The following is a 20,279-nucleotide window of genomic DNA, read 5'->3' on the forward strand; positions in this document are numbered from 1 at the left end:
AAGCAGGTCAAACATGTTGCGAAACACAATGGAAATAATTATAGACTTCTTTTTCTTCGTCTCAATTATTGTTGAAATATGAAACAAGGCAAGAAACATTTTTCTTTTACTGGAAAAATTATTAAATTGTTTTAACTCTTTTAAAATATTTATTTCTCATCGTTTCTGAGCACACCAATCGTTTCCTGAGGGTCGAATTAGTTAGAATTGATATTTTTTCCGTTAAAAAAGTGCAGCGCGACGTGCGAATTTTTTTCCCGCCAAAACAATATAAACGAATTTGCGAGAATTGCGCATGCGTGAGAGCTGGCTGGATGTGACAAAGAAGTCATTTGTACAGGCGGTCTCCCTGCAAGTGCTCAAACCAGCTCTCACGCATGCGCAGTTCTCGCAAATACGTACAAATTGTTTTGGCGGGAAAAAAATTCGCACGTCGTTCTGGACATTTTGGTTGTGAAAAATATCTACTGTACCTAATTCGACCCTCAGGAATCGATTGGTGAGCTCAGAAAATTCGTCAAAGACGGTCTTTAAAGAGAAAATGCTGGTTTTCAATTACAAAGCATGAACTCGTTCCTTAGAATTAAGTTTAAGCCAACATTAATTTAAATTTTTGAGAAAATTAGAATTTTTAGTAAGGTCTTTTTGACTGTTGCACATTGTTGGACAAATTGTTTATTGATCTCCAGCATGGTTATTTTTAAATTGTTGCCGTGTTTTCGTGCATCATTTAAGCAGCGATAAAATCTCAGTCAGTCAGTCGGTCGGTGGGTCTGTCGGCCGCATTTATTTTTCCTCCCGGCACGCATGAAACAATAACAAAAAATCTCGTCATTCAGTTCGACCTTCACAGCGGTGGCAGACGAGAGCAGCGAGAGAGATAACATAACGCGCTACACTAAAACATGCAGGAAGGAACGCACGGCGCACACACGATTTTATTTTAAATACCAGCTAGCAGGCAAGTGCGAGTAGAGAAGAGAGAGAAAAAAATCGAGCGGCGGCGGGGAAGCCCCTCTTTTCTCCATTTGTTTGCTGGAATAATCAGTCAACTTCCAGCAGCCGGCCACTTCGTGTACTCAGCCTGTCCCGAATCGGTGAGAATAAGCACAAGAATTTGTGGAATTTTTCGTCTTTTTAAATTTTCTATCAACGTAGAATTGATTTTTGTTATTTTAAATGAGAATTCGGGAGATGAATTAATTTTCTAGAACAGTTAAAGTAATTTCTAAAAGTTTTTCCATTCATTTTTGAGTAAATATTGAATTTTAAAGCGAAAAATGAATTAATATTAAAAATATCTCAATATTATTCACCTTTTCTGACGAATTATACAATTTTTACTCGTCTCTGATCCGTTTGAGAAGCGAGATTTGATTTGATTTGAAGAGAAAGCGAGTTTGGTCGAAGCGCCCGAGGCCGCGAATCTGCCCGCTGCTCTGCCGAGATTCTAATTTTTAATATTTATTTTTTCCTTTCACGCAGCAGTTGAAGAGCCGAACTAGCATGCAGTCCAGGGTCGTGACCTTTGCCACCTTGGCGGCCGCATTGCTCGCCATCGCCGCAGCTCAGGTAAAAATTCCCAAACTTCCCAGCAGCCCAGCAATTTTCGGCATTCGAGTAATTTTTCTTGCTTATCGCGCGGCTGGAATTTTTTCTTTTAGCCGCAGGAGGCGCAGGATGAGATAAAGCAATCGACTTCCTGCTGCTTTTTAAAAAATATCCTGACCTTTAAAAAATAATAAAATTTTTCAATTCAGGAGCGACGGGCGATCGCCCTGTTGACGGTGCCGGGTCAGGGTTTGGCGTTGAGCGGCAACGTGTCGTTCGTGCAGACGCGTCCTGGCGAGCCGGTGCAGGTCCAGGGCCAGATCAGCGGCCTCAGGCCCAACAGAAACTTCGGCTTCCACATCCACGAGAAGGGCGACATCAGCACCAAGGGCTGCACCAGCACCGGCGGACACTTCAACCCCCAAAAGGTATTTTTTGTTCGTTGTTTGACTCAAGAATTCCGGAAATTCCTCGTGAATTTCTGGCGTGCGTGACATTTGACGAATTCCCTGCGGCATGAAGGTGATTAAACACGACATTCTCACATTTTTCCGTTGAAAATAGTGCAACAAGGAATTTTTACAAGTGCAGTAATCATCAAATTCCATCAAGAATTAATTTAAAAAACGATTTCAGCGTCAGCATGGCGCGCCGACGGACAAGGAGCGCCACGTGGGCGATCTGGGCAACATCCGCTCCGACGACGGGGGCGTGGCCACGATCAGCATGCTGGACCCGGTTCTGTCGCTCGAAGGCGAAAACAACGTGCTCGGCCGCGGCGTGGTTCTGCACGAAGGAGAGGACGACCTGGGCAAGGGCACCGGCGACGACGAGAAGGGCAGCAAGGCCACCGGAAACGCCGGCGGACGCATCGCCTGCGGCGTCATCGGAATCCAGTAAATTTCCCGCGCTTTTTCACTCACGGCACACTGAACAAATTATAGTTTTTTAGGGAAAATGTGATGAAATGATAAATACATAGACTTATTTTCGTTGCTTTAAATGCTTCTTTTTCTTTTCGCCCAACACAATTTAGAATTTAGTGCTGAAATTTTGATTTTTACGCTTTTTCGAATTTCCCGCCATTTTTGATTCGTTCCAAATTTGTCTTTTTTGATGTGGTTTTGACGTTTTTAACATTAAAAGATGCTAAAAGTGATCATTAGGATGCATTTCAGCTTATTAAATCCGGAAAATGTGGAATTCTTACGATTTCGCGCGCGATTTACTCAAAAATAAAATTCTTAAAGACAGTTAAATTCTTTCCTCATACGTTTCCAATGAATTTTGAATTGATTTCGGACCTCCAGAATCACAAATTAAGATTAAATCAGATTATTTGCCAGTAAAAACCCACGGCCGCCATCTTTGATTAGATAAAAAAATAATTCATACGTTCCTGGCTCAAATTAAATTATTGTCGTTTTGTTACAGACACCCTGTGGAGCCGTGGAGTAGTTCTGCGACCCAGGTGGCGCTGTCGGGCGTCGCCCTGACGCTGCTCTCCGCCATGATGCTTTTGTAATTTCGGTCCAGCGCCGCCATTCCGTCCGATCTCCCAAAAAGCCATTGAAATAAGTGTCATAATTATCTGAACATTTGTTCAACCTGTTTTATTTCATACATTTATTGTATAATTATGTTACAATATTCACAATTCGCGTAAATTATTTGTACAGTGAATAAAATAAAGCTACGCTCACACGACACACGTGTTTATTTTTTCTGTTTCATCTAAATCGTCGACTTTTCAAGCACAAAAGCGAACTATAAATAAAAATACATACGTCTCTGTGCACAAGAAAAATAGTTTCATACACCTAGGAAGATCACAAGTCTTTTATTAAAAATTAAATGTTCATTCGTAATACTGAAGAAGCTCTGGATTTCACAAATCCGAATTGTCAACAGTCCTTCGCTCGTAAACATTTTGGAATATCTTTTCTCGTACTCTAGGCAAGCGTAAAACGCATTGTCTATTTGAATTTCGCTCTGATTCGTGTCGCAAAACCAACGAAAAATTTCACTCGCACTTTTTTTGAACTAGAAAGGCGTCCGAGTCCTGAGTGTCCCATGTCCAGTCTCTCAGAGTCAAAACGAAGACTGGTGCCGGCCAGACTTGTGCGTGATCAGCACCGCTTTGCTCTCGGACACCGGAATTTGGTGCGGCGGCCGCAGGGTGTCGGCGCCCGGCGCCGCTTTCGACGCCGTCGTCGCCAACGCTTTGTTTACCGTCGGCAGAAAACCCGCTTTGATGTTCTGGAAGGGAAAAGACGGTCAGATGTTTCAAGGTTAACGTCAATACGCGATTATGCGTCGAAATAAAAAATGTTAAACACAATACGCGATTTTAGAACATCAGTGAAAATTGATTTAGAGGCATACAAAAATTTAAAACATTATTTTAAATACGATAATTTCATTTTTTAAGCTAGAAAATATTACGTTGTACAGAAAAAGTGATTTAAAAAAATTTTGTTGACCCGAAAATAATAATTTAGGACTCATTTCTTAAAAAATAACAATATGTTAACATCAATACGCAATTATGATTCAATTTCTAACTTGCGAGTATCAAAGAGAACCTCCAAAAAGATGTAAACCCAATATTCTAGGAAATGTTAACGCCAAAACGCGATATTAAAAATTCTAATAATTACCTCCATGATGGTTCCTGGCATGCACAGGACGTAGTAGATGGCGTAAGCAGGTATCCAGACCATGGAGGAGAACGATATGCACAGACCGAGTATTTCAGCCCAGTCAGGGTACTCGTAGGTGCCATAGGTCACAGGCACGTATTGCACGCAGTAGAAAATGAAGATACTCTATTCATAGAACCAACTAATGTAGTTAGAGATCCTTAATATAGTAACAAATCTCACCAGCATGGCAGCGGGGGCCAGGTAGACCCAGCAGACGGTCCAGAACCTGCCAGGTCGGAAGCCGATCATCTCCTCTATGCAGTCACAGAAGCGCTCGGCGCCGAAGAACCAGGAGATGGCGATGGTCTGGAAGAAGCAGACCCAGAGAAGCGAGATGCCGCTGGCCGAGTAGAAGTCCATCAGCTGAAAGACGTAGGCGCCGCCCTTGGTCACCATGGGCGTGCCCAGCGCCATCATCAGGAGGCAGACACCCAGTGTGAACTTGCGCCTGATGGGACGCAGGTAGGCCGAGAAGTGGTCCACCACGCCAGTTACGAACGCCTCCACGTTGCAGAACTCGCTGTCGATGCCCAGAATCTGTGGATAGGAGGTCAGAAATCATTAGAGAGGGGGTTTGGATGCCCCTTTCAGGGTGATCGGTCAGGTTAAGATTCCTAAAGGTAGGAAACTGCTTCCTAAAAGGACACGAGGGTCACTAATTTAGTAGCAAAAACTCCAGCAACCCGGCAAGAACTTGTATATCCGAGGATATCTGCCTATATTGACGTAGGCTGTTCCAAAGGATATCCTGAAGGACATCTGTGTATCCTTTGGATATCCGGAAGATATACTTTTGAACAGCCTATATGTCATAGGTGGATATCCAATTTCTTGCCGGGCTGCTGTTCAAAAGAATATCTTCCAGACATCCTTTGAATACCCAGATATCCTTTGGATATCCAGAAGGATATCTGTATCCCATTTCTTGCTGGATAAATAAAAGTAGTGCAAACTCTGGGGGGTCACCACGTCTGAATGTACTCACAGCAAGCATGACGAAGAAGATGGTGGCCCAGATGACTGATCCGGGCAGCTTGAGCACGACCTCAGGGTAGGTGAGGAATACAAGTCCAGGCCCGCTCTTGACGACATCGGACACGTCAGCGTCCTGCACGAACGCGATGTAGCCCAGGATGGAGAAGACGATGCAGCCTGCCAGCAGGCACGTCAGTGTGTTGATGACGCACGTGATTATCGCGTCCCTGGAAAAGAAAAAGAACAAAAGGTTCGTTAAGAGTGTCATGTGAAACAAGTGTCGTGTGTGCCATGGTTTTAAAGATGTTGAAAAATGAGATATAATCTGGGATATTAATGTCAAACAAATTAAATTTTTGATGTTCTAGTATTCGCCTAATTTGAAGCTGCGCAGTAAACTTGTGCGCATCTTAAGCATGCGCAGTAAGTTCAGATTGCTTCTTAATGTCACAGGGAGGCTTAAACTCATCACTGCGCATGCGTGACCCTAATTATAACCTTCTGCGCAGTCATAAATCCCACCGGAGGCCAAGTTCCGATCTGTTTTGGTTCTTGCCATCCAGAGGTCAATATGGCATCGAAATATTTAAGGCCAATCAGGAGGCAAAACTTATTTTTAGTAAAATCAGTTAGCTTGAAAAATTCACCCATTTTGAAGCTGCGCAGTAAACTTATGCGCATCTTAAGCATGCGCAGTAAGTTCATATCGTTACTTCATCTCATTCAGAAGCCAAATTGCATCACTGCGCATGCGTGACCCAAATTAAAACCTTCTGCGCAGTCATAATTGCAACCAGGGTCTGGTTTGCAATCTTTTTTGGTTCTTGCCGGTTAGACGTCAATATGGCTTCGAAATAATTGAGGGCAAACACGAGACGGTCAAGCGACCAATCAGAAGCGTCGAAAAAGGGGCGTGCCAACCTAATAATTTCATTTCCGCGTGTTTTGCTACATTTCCATTCGTCTCGTGATGCTTATGATAGTAAAAATGGCGTCTGTAAGCGTCTAATTCTTAAAAATCAGCGAAACTAATAAATAGAAATGTTTAATTGGACTCAGACGCTACAGGCGGACATATTTGCGCAACAAATATAATTTTTTACTGACTTGTAGCAGTTGTGGTGGAACTTGTTGAAGGAGCCAAGTGCCGGCAGCGTGCCGACGCCGATGCTGTAGCCGAAGAAGATCTGCGTGGCGCCGTCGATCCAGGCGGTGGCGCTGCTGAGCTTGCTCCAGTCCGGCTTGACGAAGTAGACGAGTCCGTTGTAGGCGCCCTCCAGGGTCACCGCCCTCGCCAGCAGGATCAGCATGATCACGTAGGGAAAGAGTGCCGTGAACCAAATGATCTATGCAGACGAAAATTCCATTCATTTGAACCTCCTCCGCTTCAAAAATTGAGCTTTGATCCGAATCACTCAGGGGTTAAATGGCGGCAATCGATTTTTAAATTGATGTCTAAGCTCAAACGCAATTTAATTCAAAAGACAGTACACGTGTAGACAGACGTTTTCAATCGCGGCGGGGTCACATAATTTCAAATTATTTACCTTTCCGCTCTGGTGGAGACCTTTCCAGATAATGAAGTAAACGAGGATCCAGCCGAGCAGGAGACAGCCCAGCAACTCCCACTGAATGCCTCCCAGGTCGTGAATCCCGTCTGTTATCATCAGGACGCGTTTTCTGTTTCAAATAAATTAATTAATAATGCTAATTAATACAATTAATGAAAAAACTAACTCCCAGAACTCCTCGACGGGGGTGTTGGTTTGGTTGGCCAACTGGTTTCGAACGATTTCGGTAGCGGTCGTATTTTCCGACCCTTCGTAGCACCTGTCCGTGTTCCACCAGTTTCCTGAGGGTAAAAAATTAAAAATTTCAATTTAAAATCAAGCCTTCATCTGTATTAATTCTCTGATTAAAACAGCAAAGAATTCTGTACATTTAATCGCGTGTAAATTCGGTTTTTACCACATCGCTGCCAGGGCAGGTCGGGCAGCTGCGTGAAGGTGTTGATCAGGTAGAAAAGCGTCCACGCGATGATGATGCAGTAATAAACGTCGAGCAGGAACACGATCGTCATCGTCGCGTAACCCGCACCTGATAATCACAAGATAAGAAAAACCACTTAATTTTAACCTTCACGCCTTTTTTTACGAGACACTCACCGCCCAGGATGGGGCACAAGGTGCCGACCAGGGACATGCCACCTGAGCCCAGGTACTGGCCGATCGCCACCTCCTGGAAGAAGAGCGGCACGCCGCATAGCATCATGGCAATGCCATAAGTCACCAGAAAGGCTCCTGAAACAGGGATCGATTTGGTTTTTGGACAAATTAAACAGATGGCGATACAGGTTTTTTATATTTCCTGAACAAAATTTGATTGATTTTTTATTTTAAAAAGTTTTCTACGTCTGAAATTCACAGGAACAGAGGGGGTCAAGTGGCGTTTTAAAGAAATTTTGATGAAAAATTAAAATGTCAATCATTTCAAAGCTGCGCAGTAAACTTGTGCGCATCTTAAGCATGCGCAGTATGTTCAGATCGCTTTTACAGCTCACTGAGAAGCTAAAACGCATCACTGCGCATGCGTGACCTTAATTAAAACCTTCTGCGCAGTCGCAATTCCCACTGGGGGCCAAATTGGGATCTGTGTTGGTTCCCGCCGGCCAGAAGTCAAAATGGCGTCGAAATAATGCAGGCCAACCAGGAGACATAACTTATTTTTAGTATTATCAGTCGGCTTGAAAAATTTACCCATTTCGAAGCTGCGCAGTAAATTTTTGCGCATCTTAAGCATGCGCAGTATGCTCAGATCGCTCTTATATCTCACAGGGAAGCTGAAACTCATCACCGCGCATGCGTGACCCAAATGAAAACCTTCTGCGCAGTCGCAATTCCCGCCGGGGGCTTGATTGAGATCTGTGTTAGGGTTCCCGCCGGTTAGAAGTCAATATAGCGTCGAAAAAAATGGAGGCCAATCAGGAGACAGTCCTGCGGCCAATTAGAAGCGTCAAAAAGGAGGTGTGCCGAGCTAATAATTTAATTTCCGCGAATTTTGTTACATTTCCATTTGCCTGATGTGCCATCTAAGGGTCGATTCGCAAATTACCGGGCTAATCAGCTGTTAATAAAATAAAAAACATTCAATTTTCCCGCCAAACTCTACCAGACGCCATGTCTATGCGCGTCGCGTCAGTCCGTCCCCCGGTGTTGCGCTTTAGTCTGTTTTTAATTTGCTTTAAAACTAAAGTCCCGAGTTGCAGCAATAATTAATTAAATTTTAAGCAGCAAGATCATTGCCAAGGCGGCACAAAAAAGAAATACAAAGTTTGGCATGCTCAAAGCAGGAAAAAGAGGTTTGTTTGCAAAGCAGCTAGTCGCCGTGTTGTTTTGTGCAAAAGCAATTAAGTAGAGCTGTTTCCAAATGGCCCAGCGCGCTAGAAAAGAAAATAGCCGGCGCGCGCGCGGCGTGGCTTTCAACTTAACCGTGAAACGCTGGCGTAATCGCAGAATTAGCGGCCGGCCGGGCGGGCGTCACGTGCGCGGCAGGTCGGACACGTGACCTTTGACGTGTGTGTGTGTGAGTGTGTGTAGCAAGGGTTAAGCGTCCGCAATTAGCCACGAGAGATGAGCAGCCCAACGACGCACAAACCTTCGGATAATAATGCATTTTAGCTTTTCGTAAAACGCACGCATCCGAATCCAAAATATAAATTGACGCCGCGCCAGAATTACGACGCTAATTTTGACACGCCGCTTGCCAAATTTGCGTTTGGTTATAAAATAGTCGGACTATTTTCGGCACCACTCACACATCAGGGCTGTTTGTATTTACTAATTCGCCGGGAATTCAGGAATATTGGGGCAAAACGCCAGACACCAGACTGCAGTTCGACGAGATTAAAAAAATGGTGTAAAATAATTTAGTTAGAATCAGAATCTGTTTTTCTAGAATTGAGAAAGAAGTAGCTCATGTTTTTGTGTTTGTTTGTTCTTTTTTTAATGCATTTTCTCAGCAGTCTCCTTTCTTTATTTTCGTGGCCGGCGATTTCACCGAATTACAAAAGAAACAAATAACGCGCGCGGCGGCTTAATTAAACGAAGCGGTGGATCGCCACCGAGAAGAAAGAAATAAATAAAAAATTCTCAGCGGGGCTGAGGGAAAAAAGGCCTTTTGCGGCGGGCGCACTCAGAGCTCGAAATATCCGAGGTGTGTCTGCCAAAAGCGAATCACCGGCCGCCAGGGTGACTTTCGCGAGGGGCCCGGCCCCAACGCCCCCTCGGAACAGAAAGAAATCTGCGTCGCCACTCGCCAGCTCCCGTTTTTCGAGGCCAGGAGAGACGAGCAAAAAATAAATAAATAGAAAAACTGTGTTTAGACGCAAATTAATTGGGAAAAATTGGCAAAAAGGGATTAATTTTAATTTCATACGCAAGGGTTATTTATAAAAAAATCGATGAGGCTTTTCACGTGAGGCTTTTCCAATAAAAATATGGCAAGAAATGTTTTATCTTCCTTAAAATATTTTTCTAAATTTAAAAGAGCATACAATTTTAATTTAATCCTTGCGTACAACGTAAGTTAATTTTTGTTAAATATTTTTCTACAACTGGACGACTCAGTCAGCCTGGACTAAATAACTTTTAAAAGATTTTAACATGAACAGAATTGACTAAATAAAAATCATTAAATTGTTAAAAAAGCGTTTTATAAAATTTAAAAAATTAATTTTGAGAAAAATTAAAATTTATGTTGTGTTTAAAAAGTTCTTAGCACATTTTAACGGATTTAAAATGCAATTTTGGCGAAATTAAAATGTTTTGAAATACAAATTTGATTAATCCTGACTTTTAAAAGCTCAAAATAATTGAAATTGATGAATAATCTGATTAACCACCACGTAAAAACCTTAATTATGTTTTTTTAAATTATTTTAGTTAAAAAAACTGTTCAAAAGAGAGGGAGGGAAAGAGCACCAGACGTTTCCCAGGCAAGTTTATTTCAAATTCAGGTCAATTTGGCTTCGATTTTCAAAATTAGAAGCGGCCGGGGCTTGGAAAAAAGGTCTAAATAAAAAATAAAATCATTGAACCAATTTAAATAATTTTTAAAAATATCATGAGAGACTTTCTGATCAGTCTCTATAAATTTTAAATTAAATAAAAATTAGAAAAAATTATATAAGCTGCGGTTCCAATTCGGATCTACACCTCCGCCATTTTTTTTCTAGCAGGGAAAGGGAAATTAGCAAGCGTTCCCGGGCGTCTCTTAATTTAAATCGAGGTCACTTTTCGGTTTCAAAAAAAATTATTAAATTTGAATTTTGAATTACCTCCGCCGTTTTTGTAGCAGAGGTAGGGAAAGCGCCAGACGTTTCCCAGTCCGACGGAGACGCTGATGCAGGAGAAGAGGAAGTCGAGCTGGTTGGTCCATCCGCCGCGCTCGTCGGCCCTGTCCGAGCCGGCCGAGCTGTCGTCCTCGTCGGCCGCCAGCATGCACTTCTGCTTGGCCGGCGACGGGAAGGAGCAGAAGTGGTCGGCGCCGGCGGCAACGTGGTCAACGGCCGCCTCCTCGTCCGCCAGCGGCACCCGCACCGCGCAGTCCAGCTCCTCCTCGGACGCGGACCAGAAGAAGGCGCTCTCGGCGCTCGCCATCGGCGCCACGCATCGCCCACCCTCAAAATCTTTCACGCTCTGAAATTTGAAAAATCAAAAAACACAGAGTTAATTCAATTAAATTAATAATGGTTGCTCAAAATTGACGGGGAGTTTTGGAATTGTTGGAAAATTAGGATAAAAAAAGTAATTAAAAATATTTTGAGACATTTTTTTATCAAATTGACTCTGAAAATAATTTTGGCCTTAATTTAAAGTGGAATGGGGGTGACCTTTTATTTTAAAAATGATTTTACGTAAAAATTTTCCCTGAGACCGACTAATTTTTTCTCATTTCCGATCAAAAGTGCGCCAAAATCCGATTTTTTTTTAAATTTTACCGGTTTTTTATCAATGGAAGTTAATTGCTTCCGAGGTAACATGAATTATTAAAATTAAATAGAGTGAGAAGATAAAAAATGATACGTTTAAAATTATTTTATTAAATATTGCAAATATTTGAAAGGGGTGTGTGTTTGGCCTGATTAAAATTCACCAGTTTCTAGTAGCATTAAAAACCGCGAAAATTCAGAAAGCTGATTAAATTTCCAGTCTTTTTCCTACTGCGAAAATTTTTCTCAAATTTACCATTTTCGCACAAAATTCGTCTGAAAATTTCAAATGGCCATTAGAGAACCTTTAAAATTTTACGGAAAAATCCAAATACCCAAAACTAAGTTAATTTATTCGAGAATTTTCCGGTATTGAAAACGTAATAATGATAATTAAGTGAAATTCGCTGCCTTGTGTAACAATGCGAGAACGGGAGAGTGCATGCCACGCCCCCTATCAGCTGGTTTTGTTCAGTTTTCATCGAAATTTACAGCGCCTATATAGGAGCAAATTTTTGTTTTGATGTCATTTATTTATGGATAAGAGACGCTTCAATTCTGACACTTTTATTCCTTAAAATCTTGCTGAAATCAACTTATTTCCAGAATCCACTCGATGAGCCCCGCCCATTTTGCATTATATTCCAGTTTAAACGCCCCTATATTTAGGCCGTTAAAATTAATTTCTTAATTTCGCCCAATTTTATCTGAACTTGATCACCCAAGGAGCTTTAATCACAACACTCCAGTAATATTTCACTAGGAACGGGCGTCGCTCTTAAATTCTTGATAGGGGGCGTGGCAGTTTCTGTAAACGAAAGGGGACAAAACATGTTTTTGTAGTTTTTTTTATAGAAAAATCGTAATCTTATGTTTCACACCGGCGTCCGGATTTACGCGATGGTCAAATATGGCGTCTGGTATGGTTCGGCGGGAAAATTACAAACCGTGTATCAATATTTTTGTTGTTATTTCTTAACTAACAGCTGATTAGCCTGGTAATTGGCGAATCGACTGTTAGATGGCACATCAGGCTAATGAAAATGTAACAAAACACGCGGGAATGGAATTATTTGGTCGGCACGCCCCTTTTTTGACGCTTCTAATTAATCGCTGGACTTTCTCCTAACTGGCCCCCATTATTCGGACGCCATATTGACTTCTGACTGGCGGGAATCAACACAGATCGCATTCCGGCCCCCGGTGGGAATTACGACTGCGCAGAAGGATTTAAATTGGGTCACGCATGCGCAGTGATGAGTTTCAGCCTCTCGGTGAGATTTATAAGCGATCCGAACATACTGCGCATGCTTAAGGTGCGCAAAAATGTACTGCGCAGCTTCAAAACGGGCGAATATTCAAAGAACTATAAATTTCGATGCAATATTGACTTCTGACCGGCGGGAACCAGCACAGATCACATCCCGGACCCCGGTGATATTTCAAAAAGACATCTCAAAAAATAAAAATTCCGGCAAATGTGGAGTTTCTTGGGAATGTAAATTTTTATTGGAGCAAAATAAGATGATTACGTGGATTTGTCTAAAAAAAAAGTTATTCATTTGAATTTTCTCATGTTTTTTTGTTTATTCTAACAAATTTTCTTTAAACAGTCGAAAGTTGATTTTTAATTAAATTATGCAAAGGACAGAGGTGCAAAATTGCGCAACGCGATGAAATAAATAATGGGACGAAATTATTCAAGGCCGTGTTCAGCGTGGAATTGGCCGGCTTCCCTGCTGTCATTCGCGGGATCGATGCAAGGGCCAAACATTGGGGACGGGACACTATCACAAATTAGAAATCCACCAACACACACGTAATAAAAAATTCAGTAAAAAGGATTTAGCCGCAGGAGGGGGAGGGGAGAGCGAATAAAGAAAAAACGCGCAGTTGGAAACAAGACAAGTTGGTTGGTTTTAGAGTGTAAGGTAGGTTATTCTCGGAGGGACGCCGGCGACACAAATAAAATCGGGCAGGCTCCAAATAACGACGATAAAAGGGAGAAAGAGAGGAATGCCAAAATACCCGCGGTCACGTTCACCTTTTGCGTCTAGACAAAAATATCTTCTAAAGTGGAGAATGCAAATAAAAGAAAAAAATAACATTCGGGGTGCTGTTTGGAATGCGTCCAAGCTGTCTTTCGACACACATAAGCAGATATTAATTAGCTAAGGTGGAAATTTCTAGAATGCACTCCACTGATCCACTCTCGGCCGGAAATTCAACCTTGACAAACAGGAATTTCATCTATTTTAGCCGGGAGACGAGAGAAAACGCACGAAAAAAATTAAATTAATATTTTTCCTGTCCTTTTGGCATTTTAAAACAATTTAAAATCCAATTTTGAACCTTTGAAATGATGTAACTTTTGTTTAAATAATTAAAAAAAGTCATTTTAGGGGAATTTTAGTGCAAATTAAAATTTCTTACCTTGGAGAGCGGCATTTGGGCGCCGGGGGTGGTTTTCCGGGGGTCACTTTAACGCCGAGTTGGGGTGTCTGAAGCGTGCGAACGGGCACGGAGGGAGGAGGGTTGCCGTCGCTCTGCTCGGATGCGCCTCTCGAGGGTCAAGTCCCGCTGCTCTGAGCAAAAGCTGCACTCGCCGCTGCAAATTCAATGTTACCACTGGCACAACAAGTGCGGCAATGGCAATGGCGCTGCGATGCACGCCCGCCTCACGAGTCTGACACGCACGCGGCCGCGGCCCCACTCGCTCACTCACTCGCTCACTCCAACCCGCGACTATTTCGGACGCTCGCTGCGCTCTGCCAACTGGGATTTCGGGTTAGCAACGCGCTTCCGCGCACGCATTTTTCGTTCTTCCCACGCCCAAATTTGTGCTCAGACTCCAACAGGCTCCAGAAAAATTAAAATTGTAATTTATAAAAATTGATATAATTTTAAAAATTAATAGTTTAGTCCTTATTTCACTTGCAATTTTAATTAAAAATCATTTTATAAAAATTAAAAATCAATTTTGAGGAAATTAAATACTTTCTGGCTTTTTTGCAAAGAGCGTGTTATTTTTTAAATAAATTTAATTCCATCAAAAATTTAATGCAATGAAAATTTAGGCCAAAATGTTAAACAAATATTCATTTTACTCTCTAAAAATTAAAAAAATGCCAAACTAAAATTAAATATAGATTTCTATTTAACTTTAAGAAGTAGGCTTTTGGGTCTTCGCTTTTTCTACTCTTGATTTGCCCCAAATATCCCGAGTCAGTCGAACGCATAAATTTGCCTGTTTATTCGAGTGCGAATTGCGCAGCTTCCTCTCAAGATTGGGGTCGACAAAGTAGCCATTCACTCTCGCGTCTCGTACACTATGGTCTTGTTTAATTTTAAAAATAAATTGTAACAAAATTAAAGGAGAAAAATAAATCAAAATTTTAAGTATTTAAAAAAAATGAAGAAAACTAAATATTTTGATTGGAATGCGATCTAAAATTTTGTTTGAAAGTGCTAAATATTTAAAGACCGTCTTTGACGAAGATTCTGAGCTCACCAATCGATTCCTGAGGGTCGAATTAGGTAAAGTGAACGTTTTTACCGACAAAAAAGTCCAACGCGACGTGCGAACTTTTTTCCCGCCAAAATAATGATGAACGAATTTGCGAGAACTGCGCATGCGTGAGAGCTGGTTTGAGCACTTGCAGAGAGACCGCCTGTACGAATGACTTCTTTGTCAGATCTGACGCATGCGCACTTCTCGCATTCAAATTGATTTGGCGGGAAAAAAGTTCGCGGATGGAGCTGCACTTTTTGGTCGGAAAAACCTCAATTCTACCTAATTCGACCCTCAGGAATCGATTGGTGTGCTCAGAAACTTCATCAAAGACGGTCTTTAAACCATGCAAGGGTAAAAATCAAGTTAAAAAAGATTTATTTTGATTCGCAAAAAAATATTGAAAGATTTTTTGGATTAAAATCAAAGTAAATACAAATTTTGTCCATTTATTAGTTTATTTTAGGCCAAAATAATTTATCAGAGCTGTATATATTCTAACGGAGTTTATTTCGTTTGCGTGCTGGTGCAAGGAAGTTTATTAAAAAAGCTAAAAGCTAAATTATCGTTCAGATCTGATTTATAGATGATGCCTTTTACGACAAAGAATCAACTCAACTTGTTCCTTTGATAAAAAAATTATTGTAAACAACTTAAAATGTTTATTTCTTGGATAAGTTCCTTAAATTGGGTCAACAAAATCGACAGAAATTGAGTAAAAATGATTTCTTTCTAAATCTGTTCAGAAACTAACTAATTAGAAAGGTAAAATAATAATTCCACGAGTCGCAAAAGCAGTAAAGCTCCTGCAAAAAGCATGGAATGCAACCCGCTCGTCCTACGCACTCGCCAGGTTGCCTACGATCGCAGCAGAAATTTGAAAAACGATCACTATTTATATTAAAAGAAACGCCGCAGCTTGTTTAAAAACTTTATAAATAAACATGTTTTGTAATCAATAGAATTTCAGGTAGATAATTAAATGAAATTTTATTTAAAGCCAAAACTTAGTAAAAAAATATTTAAAAAGGACATTTTATTTAGCTTGAAAAGGATTGATATTGCAAAATTCTGGAAAATGCTTGTTGCCAATGCATGAACTGTTCCTTTAGAATTCAGTTAAAGCCAAAATTGACTTAAGTAGTCGCGTAAATTTTTTAGAAAAGTGGCTGGAAAAGTTAGCACTGTTTCCTTACTTGAAATCCTGTTTTATTTTACGACAAAGAAAGGTTTTAAACGCTGATGGACAGATCTCGACCAAAGGAATCGAAATCTGCTGAGAAAATTTGAAGGAAATTCGAAAAATCTGAATTTTTACTCATTTATTGTTGATAAATTGTTTATCGATCCAATTAAACCCGGTCATTGTCAGATAATAACGACTGAAGCCAACAATGCACAACACGAGAGGCTCGGGTTTGCTCTCTCGCTGTTCAATCCAAATCGATGCGATGTTATTTTTGCTCCTTCTCGCTTGGGAAAACACGCTTCGAGAGAATGGCAAAAATTGTCGGATGCAGGCAGAATGTCGGCGGTGCGAAAATAATCTTGCGCTAAATAAAGCGCGGATCGCGATGAGTTATTGGGGCGACAGCAGCAACAACAAACGCAAACGCACCCTTGGCATTGCGCGAAACTAGGCCAAGAGCAGCAAAATTCTTCATTTAAAATAAAATTTGTTGAAATTGAAATATTTAGGGGTGCGTACATTCGAGGGTGGGCGGGTGGGTGCTCACCTGTTCGCTTCGGCGGGTCGACTGAATGCGAGAGAGACAAAGTTGCGAGCACGAAGCCCGTGAAGAGCCGAGAACCGTTCTCGTGATGCAATTCACTCTGGCATTGGCTTTGAAAATCCGATTTGAAATGACACACATTACGTTCTGTGACAGACACCGAGACGTTTATTTTATTCTTTTATTTTCCTTCGCAACCGAGCAGACACACGTCGACCAAAATACATACACAATCTTTGTTACGAAATAAGAAACGAGAAGAGTTTAGCGAATTAGGAACGAAAAATGATCACGAAATTTCAGTCCTCACGTTAAGATAAATAGACGTTTAAATTAATTAATTAAATTATTGGAATAATTTATTTTAAATTACGTAATTGAGTAAAAATCAATTTCAATATTCGTTTCGCATTTTTGTTCCAAAATCACACAAAAATTGCTTCGGAATACTGCGAAGGTATCGATGAATTAATTTCTTCTCTCCTAAGTGGTACAACGATAAAAGCTCGGGATGTGTGCAGCACATTTATGTTTACATACAGCAAAATGCATCGGTTATCGTGCGACAGTCGGGCAGGCAGACAATAATTAGAGATTTCTCTATGAACACATTTTGATTGCAAGAGTCGTCGGGATTGAATCTTATTAATTTTTTTCCTCTAAAAATACACGAGATTTCGCCGTAGTGATTAGTCGAGGGCGTCGATCAGCTCTTGGAAGTCCGTGACGTACCACTTGGCCTTCGCCCTCACCTCCTCGCGAATGACGTTGCCGCCGAAGCCTGAAAACAAACAAAAAATCGCAATCATTGCACTTTCGTGGCGTAACAATTCACGTAAATCAAAACAGGCGCGAATTTTAAACAGTAAAACCAAATCAGTCCGCCATTTTGTTCGCCTCGAAATAGGAAAAGTTTCCTACAGCCGAATTTTTGATGTGCGTGAAACCAAACCGAAGAAGGGGGCGTAACCGAGGGAATACAACATGGCGGCGCAGAAACGGCAGGCTCGCCGCTCGAAGGGGGCGTGGTCACGTGGTGCGCCGCCATTTAAATTGTTTTCATCCGGTTACGCCCCCTCTTCATCTGTTTCTGTTTCCCGCACATGAAAAACCCCTTTTTAACATCCCCACCCTTTCGATTAGAGGAAAAATGAAATGAATATTTTCTAACCTATGAAGGCGTCAGCTGGTGGGCAGGCTTCCAAGTCGGTCGCGCCGTCTCCGATGAGGACAACGTTGGAGTAGTCGTTCTTGGCCTTGAGAAAGCGAATGACCTCTCCCTTGCCGCCGCTGCGACAGGTCGGCTCTTCCTCGTCGAAGCCGGCGTAGTCGCCTACGAATTTTCCCTTTTCTTTTCATTCGGTTAATTAGGGTCAACGATTGCGCCGCGTGCACTTGCCGATTGCCGCCGGGGCCAAGGTCAAGTGCAATGCGTGCGTGTGTCAAACGAATCAATTAGAGCCGAGGCCGCCGTCGCGCGATTCAAACAGCAAGCGACAACACACACAATGCACTCGCGCTTCCCGCTCCTCGTTCGGAATGCGTTATCAATCATCTTTCATAATTTCCGCGCTCCTTGCAGAGAAGGGTCAATTTGCCGCCACCGTGGACCGTGACGTCACGGTTTTAGGGCATTTCGATCGTTTTTCACGAGAATTTCGTCTGGCCTTATAATTAGCACCGACAGGGCAATGAACTTTTAAGGAAGGTTTCCCGCCATATTAGATTTAAAACGAGAAGATCATTTGGAACTTCGTGATAATTTCTTTAAAAATTCTTGGTGGGAATTTTGATTGTCGTAAGAATTTTTTTAACCTGCGTGTTTCAGCCGACCATTTTGAAAAACGAATCAAACAAATTTTGGCGGGCTTTCTGTTCCTTGATTGTAAACAAAGAATCATGGCCGAAAGTCTACACATTTACATAGAAAATTTAAGTTTAAAGCCATGCGCAGTGCAATTTGGCGGTGCTTGCGCATGCGCAGTGACGTGAATTGGCAAGCCCGGATAATGAGGTTCAAAATGGCTGTAACTGCGCATGCTTATGACATGTAAATAGGTACTGCGCAGCCCGTTTAGCGAATGTGGACCGCGGAATAAGCATTCTGGTGGTTTTTCTCATCTTTTAACCGTTTACTTTTAAATAATAACAAAACCTAGGTAAAATTTTGGTTTTCCGCCATGGCCATAATGCTTAAATTTAATTAAAAATGGCCGCTTAGATAGATTTTGGGCAGTGAGAGATAAAATTTGGGAATATAAACGTTTCTAGAGGCCGATAGCGCTTTTTTATTTTTAAATTTTTAGCCAGAAGTTCATACTGATTACCGTGGCGGCCATTTTGAAAAAAAAAGAACGAAATATATTTTGGCGGGAAATTAACAATTTGCAAATAAAACCGCAAATCACGGCAAAATAAAGGAATCCAATACATAAACAAATAAAATTCAAGATGGTAGCCATAAGCAGTGCGATTTGGTGGTGATTGCGCATGCGCAGTAAAGTCAGATGGCTAGTCCATGTAATGAAGCTAAGAATGTCTGCTACTGCGCATGCGCAAGCACGTAGATAGGTTCTGCGTTGCCCATTTAGCGAATAAGGACCGCGGAATGATCATTTGCTCATTTGCATTTAATTTTTATGTCGTTCAATAGGAAAAATTGTGCGCATTGATTTTATTTAATTAAACAGGCCGGTAATAATTAATAAAAACGGATTGGGGCTCACCATTGAGGAAAAACTTGAGCCTGTTGGCGTAAATATTCTGCAGGGGGATGTTCAGTTCCAGCGCCACGGGGCCAACAAGACCCCGGAAGCCTCCAGAGATCAGGTAAACGGGGATTTTTCTGTGCTGCAGCTCGGCCACCAACTCCCTGCATGAATTAAAATTATTTAATTAAAATCTCAAGTGTTTCATAATTTTTTTAGGCACAAACCTGACTCCAGGAGTGAGATTTGGGGGTCTGGTCCTTATCAGGTCTCGCATCTGGTTCAGGGAGGGCCGGATGATGCCCAGACGCTGCCTCAGGGCCTCTTTAAACTCGAGTTTTCCAGTCATGGCCTCCTTGGTACTGCGAAAAAATTAAAAAAGTCGGTTTAATTTTATTAAAATAATTTTTTACAAAAACTCACAGCTTTGAGACCTCATTGTATCTTCCGCAGAACTTGGCCAGCTCGTCGATGCCCTCGTCCTGGCAGACGGTGGAGTCGACGTCGAAGCAGACGGCGTCGGCGTTGCGCCAAACGCTCCTGGACGAGTCCTCCGCCGACGAACCCATGGCTGCGAGTGGTAGCGACAAGTTTAGTGTGCTGACTGAGTGTCACGGCTGTTGCCCGCAAAAACCGAGTCGCGCGTTTTATCGGCGGCAATCTAGGCGGCTGGGCGGTGCATTAGCCTCTGCTGGTTGCTCCCAACAACTGCAATCACCACCGGCACACAGAGTCACAGAGTGTGTGTGTTAGTACAGCACGCGTTGGCAAGCGTCCAGCTCACGCGTGACCTCCATGGTCATCTCTCTCCTCCGCAAATAATAAATTTGCTTGCTTCCAGATACAAACGATAAGCGTGCAGTGCAATCATAATAATAATGTACATTCATGTCAAGATCCTTTTGCTGCTTGCGCTCGATTACGTACGTGTGTGCTTATCGCGGCCGACAAACAACCGTGTTTTCCATTAAGTAGTGACGCCGAGCTGAGCCTCTGTCGCAGCAGATTCCGCAACCCGACAGCCAACGCATTATTTCAACGAGCTGTCGAATGTCGCCCAGTCGCCGCTCGCTCACCCTCACCACACACCATTATTTTGCTTTTATT

The 20,279-nt window shown here is 42.1% G+C and overlaps 3 protein-coding genes across 4 annotated transcripts; 1 reads left to right on the forward strand and 2 right to left on the reverse strand.

Moving 5' to 3' along the window:
- The first annotated feature begins 942 nt into the window (after positions 1 to 942).
- Positions 943 to 3,258, forward strand: LOC135936793 (superoxide dismutase [Cu-Zn]-like). 2 transcript variants are annotated; one of them, XM_065479743.1, is made up of 5 exons: positions 943 to 1,097; positions 1,486 to 1,572; positions 1,761 to 1,979; positions 2,188 to 2,447; positions 2,986 to 3,258. In XM_065479743.1, exons 2-5 carry the CDS (start codon positions 1,507 to 1,509, stop codon positions 3,074 to 3,076), a joined length of 636 nt encoding a protein of 211 aa, XP_065335815.1. In that variant the 5' UTR covers positions 943 to 1,097; positions 1,486 to 1,506; the 3' UTR covers positions 3,077 to 3,258. The 2 variants fall into 2 exon arrangements, with proteins under 2 accessions (XP_065335815.1, XP_065335816.1); XM_065479744.1 differs by having other exon boundaries at positions 968 to 1,097; positions 1,489 to 1,572.
- LOC135936780 (sodium- and chloride-dependent GABA transporter 1-like) lies at positions 3,139 to 13,828 on the reverse strand. The gene is made up of 11 exons (XM_065479729.1): positions 13,654 to 13,828; positions 10,567 to 10,927; positions 7,397 to 7,531; positions 7,200 to 7,328; positions 6,969 to 7,083; positions 6,779 to 6,911; positions 6,339 to 6,577; positions 5,242 to 5,458; positions 4,437 to 4,793; positions 4,212 to 4,379; positions 3,139 to 3,810 (listed from the first exon to the last, which is right to left on the reverse strand). The coding sequence occupies exons 1-11, from the start codon at positions 13,666 to 13,668 to the stop codon at positions 3,643 to 3,645; spliced, it is 2,037 nt and encodes a 678-aa protein (XP_065335801.1). The 5' UTR covers positions 13,669 to 13,828; the 3' UTR covers positions 3,139 to 3,642.
- A 2,781-nt stretch (positions 13,829 to 16,609) lies between these two features.
- Positions 16,610 to 20,247, reverse strand: aay (phosphoserine phosphatase). Its single transcript, XM_065479742.1, has 6 exons — positions 20,100 to 20,247; positions 19,596 to 19,880; positions 19,400 to 19,534; positions 19,191 to 19,336; positions 17,636 to 17,797; positions 16,610 to 17,245 (listed from the first exon to the last, which is right to left on the reverse strand). The coding sequence occupies exons 2-6, from the start codon at positions 19,739 to 19,741 to the stop codon at positions 17,154 to 17,156; spliced, it is 681 nt and encodes a 226-aa protein (XP_065335814.1). The 5' UTR covers positions 19,742 to 19,880; positions 20,100 to 20,247; the 3' UTR covers positions 16,610 to 17,153.
- Positions 20,248 to 20,279: the final 32 nt, after the last annotated feature.

This window comes from Cloeon dipterum, chromosome 2 (assembly GCF_949628265.1).
Source record: "Cloeon dipterum chromosome 2, ieCloDipt1.1, whole genome shotgun sequence".
Classification (NCBI taxonomy): domain Eukaryota; kingdom Metazoa; phylum Arthropoda; class Insecta; order Ephemeroptera; family Baetidae; genus Cloeon; species Cloeon dipterum.

Coding starts and splice junctions, on each gene's coding strand:
- LOC135936780 (XM_065479729.1), bottom strand. Junction 6,912..6,968: donor CCCGTCGAGGAGTTCTGGGA/GTTAGTTTTTTC, acceptor TATTTGAAACAG/AAAACGCGTCCTGATGATAA. Junction 4,380..4,436: donor TGGCCCCCGCTGCCATGCTG/GTGAGATTTGTT, acceptor TTCTATGAATAG/AGTATCTTCATTTTCTACTG.
- aay (XM_065479742.1), bottom strand. CDS start 19,741: ATGGGTTCGTCGGCGGAGGACTCGTCCAGGAGCGTTTGGCGCAACGCC. Junction 17,798..19,190: donor GCTCAAGTTTTTCCTCAATG/GTGAGCCCCAAT, acceptor GAAAATTCGTAG/GCGACTACGCCGGCTTCGAC. Junction 17,246..17,635: donor ACCAGCTGACGCCTTCATAG/GTTAGAAAATAT, acceptor GTTTGTTTTCAG/GCTTCGGCGGCAACGTCATT.
- LOC135936793 (XM_065479743.1), top strand. CDS start 1,507: ATGCAGTCCAGGGTCGTGACCTTTGCCACCTTGGCGGCCGCATTGCTC. Junction 1,573..1,760: donor TCGCCATCGCCGCAGCTCAG/GTAAAAATTCCC, acceptor TTTTCAATTCAG/GAGCGACGGGCGATCGCCCT. Junction 2,448..2,985: donor TGCGGCGTCATCGGAATCCA/GTAAATTTCCCG, acceptor GTTTTGTTACAG/ACACCCTGTGGAGCCGTGGA.